Source organism: Apaloderma vittatum, unplaced genomic scaffold (assembly GCF_000703405.1).
Source record: "Apaloderma vittatum isolate BGI_N311 unplaced genomic scaffold, ASM70340v1 scaffold28208, whole genome shotgun sequence".
In the NCBI taxonomy this organism is placed as follows: domain Eukaryota; kingdom Metazoa; phylum Chordata; class Aves; order Trogoniformes; family Trogonidae; genus Apaloderma; species Apaloderma vittatum.
This window is the reverse complement of record NW_009732836.1, coordinates 1-3663: the sequence shown is the minus strand read 5'-3', so window position 1 is coordinate 3663 and position 3663 is coordinate 1. Positions and strand designations below refer to the sequence as shown.

At 48.8% G+C, this 3663-nt stretch overlaps 1 protein-coding gene across 1 annotated transcript; it reads right to left on the bottom strand.

Annotated features, from left to right (window-relative positions):
- Nucleotides 1-395: 395 nt before the first annotated feature.
- SLC25A19 (solute carrier family 25 (mitochondrial thiamine pyrophosphate carrier), member 19) lies at nucleotides 396-3659 on the bottom strand (the record flags this gene model as incomplete). Its single annotated transcript, XM_009875667.1, has 6 exons — nucleotides 396-596; nucleotides 895-1025; nucleotides 1198-1381; nucleotides 2034-2204; nucleotides 2949-3104; nucleotides 3591-3659. Coding segments are annotated over 6 exons (912 nt in total), but the record flags the coding sequence as incomplete, so codon positions are not given.
- Nucleotides 3660-3663: the final 4 nt, after the last annotated feature.

Sequence of the window (3663 nt, the reverse complement as noted above, 5' to 3'; positions counted from 1 at the left end):
AAGGGGGGCTGGGGCGGGTCAGCAGCACTGGCCAGGCCAGGATCCCTCTGTGTGATCCCAGGCAAGCACAGGAATTCACCCACTTTATTGGGTGCCTTTTCAGAGCGCAGTCTCTGCCAGGCACTTGTCTGCTTGGTTTCCTCCTCTCCCCACTGACTGTGCTGATATTAGAGGAGCCAGAGGAACAAAAAGTGCTCAGTGGCAGCTTCCAGCAAAGCAGTTCAGTGCCCTCAGCAGAACTTCAGTTGTCTTCTCCTTCTGCTTGGTCCCAGGAGGTGATTTCCTACAGGACGGTGGAGCTCGGGCAGCTCTGACATTTCCAACACGCTCATGACAAGAGCAAAGCCATCACCTTCCTCTCCTCCAGGAGAGCAGCGGGTAGCCACGTACACCTTTCAGCCTTCCTTCCTCGCAGTGCTCTCGGTGCTCTTCAGGGCACACAGCAGGCTGCAGAACAGCTCATACCAGAAGAAGACAAGGCCAGTAGAGACCGCAGCCTTCAGCAAGCTGGGCGAAAGGCCCTTAAAGAATCCACTCGGGCCCTCCTCTCGCATGATCTGCCTTATGCAGTCCAAGAGGCCCCTATACGTCCGTACCTGGGAGAGAAACGGCAAAAAGGTTAAACAAGAAAACTTCAGGACAACTTACCTGAAAAAGAACACTGAGATCCACAAACTATACCACAGAAATACAACCCAGATGTGCAGCCTGGAGATGCCTTTCTCTATTATTATAAGTAACCAAAACTTTCAGTTGTACTGAAACCCAACCCAGAAATGAACACAACAGGTACCCCTGGGGAATCGCCACTTCATTCTGGTGCATGGACTGGCTTGGATTATCTTGATGCAAATCTTTACTTGTGAAAAATCACTCAATTCCAACATTTCTCACCTGCCCAAAAGCTGCGCGGGCTTGCTCAAAGCCACCCACTTGCAGTCGCTTTTTGAATACGTCAAAAGGGTAAGTAAGGGTTTTGCTGATGATTCCGGCACAGCTGCCACAAACAAGGTTTTTAACATTGCCTGAGAAGCAGAAAGGTTAGAGGATAGCAGGGAGGGGAAAAAAAGAGGATTAGAAGGGAGCTCTGATTAAAGATCATAAGTTAAAAATCACTTTTCACAGGAACTAAGGCCAAAAAAGGCCCTTTAAAGTTACATCACCTCTTCTGCAGGCATCGCTGTCCCGAGTGCCTACCTCCTTTCTTTCCTTCAGCTGGAACCACCCATTCAGAAAACTGTTGCAGGATGTTGTAGAAGGAGAACTGGAGACCAGCATATGGAAAGATAGCAATGATTGTGGGGGTCAGACCTCTATAGAAAGTCCGAGGCCCTTCTGTCTGGTACATGGTCACCACTGCATGGCGAAGGTTGCGATAGATCTAGACAATAAAGAAGAGGCACAGAGCTCAGAGCTGTGGCCTGAGACCACTTGCATCACAGATAGTTATTTTTCTCTTAACAGCTCTACTTGCTCCTGCAACAGAATTCATGTAATGCATATTGTGATTCTACCACAGGCTAAGTCAAAAACCAGAAACAGCTCTGATACAAACCCATGAGTCTAGTTATTGCAGATCTAACTAGCATAGAGACCGACTCTTAAAGAAATAAGAACAGGAAACGCAGGTGAAAGGTGACCGGTTTTAAGTATCACACCCCTCATTATCTAAAACATGACTGCACAAGTGGAAAGTTTGAAAAACACAATGTTCAACAGACTGGGAAGTGCACTCTATAAATAGCTGACAGCCGAAAGGAAAATTGAGTTATCCTGTTAAGGACAGTTTCTTCTTTCTGGAGCACCTGTCAGGAGACAAACACAACCAGAAGCAGCAAAACACAATTAAGAAAGTTGTGTCAACAGCACAGAGGATAACTTGGCAACAGTGCAAACACTGCCCAATAACAGCACCTGCTCCTTTACGCTAACCCACAGACCATTACGTACTTTTCAAACCACTTGCATTCATACACATGAAATATTGCTATTGCTGTGGATGATAATTTCAAATATTGACTCCTAAGCCATACCTTAGGCTCACCCTGAGCAGCAAAGCGAGTGCGCAGCGTGTCCACAGGCTGAACGGCAGCGGTGGCCGTGCAAGCGGCCAGTCCTCCGCAGACGAAGTGCACAAAGGAATCGCGGGCACTGTACGAGGTGACGTTGTGCACCAGTTTTGTCAAGCTTTCAAACGCCATGAACTAAGAGAAATAAACACACACAGGTCAAGCAGTGAAACCTTATCACAAACGTGGATCTCCCACTCCTCTCCAATTTCACCGAAAGAGCTCCACCCACTGCCTGCAAGCAACTGCCTTCTCTCTGTCCTTCAAAAGTCCTTCCCAACTTGCAACCCGTTGGAGCACGCGCCTGAAGAATGCCTTGTAAAAATCACTGAGCAGCCCAAGGAGCGCTTGGGATACCCTGATCTCTTGACACTTCTGCTAAATACTGCATTTAGAACTTCGAAAAAATCATTTGAGCGCTCTATGCGACTTGAAAAGTATTTGCTATTACTGCAGATATGCTGTCTACTACTCTTTCAACCACTGCTCGTAAAGTATATGGTTAATAGTTGCTAATTAATCATGACAATACTGTGTAAAACACCATTACTGGCTTAATTTATTTTTTTTTATGAATGAGCTGTTAGGGTGACCAAAGCAAAAAGCTACACGTGCTCAGAACACAAACAGCTAAGCCCAGTGTCAGGCACAGCTGGCGACACAGAAAGGACTTGGTTTGCTCTAGCTGAGCTCCAGGCTGGCCAGGCAGGCTCTTCAGCAAGCTCCAGAATATGAACTTAAGAATTGTACAGACTGGACTTGCATCAGTACAGTGTAAGCCTGGACCTTCCTGCATCTGCTCACGCAGCCAGCCTGAGGAGGCACAAAGCAGAATCCTGTGCTTGTACCCTGGGCCCGGATGATGTCTGGTCACCTCACCTGAACAGCTCCGTAGCCCACCGAAAGGAACTGAGCAGGAACGTGGCCCTTCCAGAAGGCTACCAACCCCTCCTCCTGGAAGATGCACCGTACAGCTTGTAGGATGCTGTGGTACTTAGCCCCTGGGTGTCTGGAGGAGAGCCGCTCGATCTGAAGCTGAAGGAAAACAGAGGAAAATAGTTTCAATTCCACATCACATTTCAACAAAGTTCAAGTGTCCAATTCAGGAATTCACAACCCCGTGAGCTGACCGATGCTAAGAGATGGCATTCTACCTTCCCACAGGATCACAGGTGGGGCTGACTGGGATATTGTTTACTCGGGCTCTTAAGGAGTAAGAACACGCACACGACACAAGGGTCATCTGTAGGGATGATGGTGAAATTCAGTCATGTAGTGGAGGTCATTCGAAAAACAGAGGAAGAGAACAAAGTATGAAAACCACAAAATCCCATTCAAACGCACAAGTTACACAAACAGAAACGGTGGAGCCAAGACAGCCCTGCTACCGTGCACAACCTGCACACACGGCAGGGGAGGGCTGACATGTCCTCCCCGCTTGGTCTGGGGCCCGGCCGCCCCAGGACGCGACCAGCTCCGCTCCGCAACCGGCCCCCGCCGCCCCGGCCCCAGGGAAGGTACCTGAAAGCGGATCTTGATGACATCCAAGGGGCTGATGAGGACTCGAGTGGCGAAGCCAGACGCCGACCCTGCT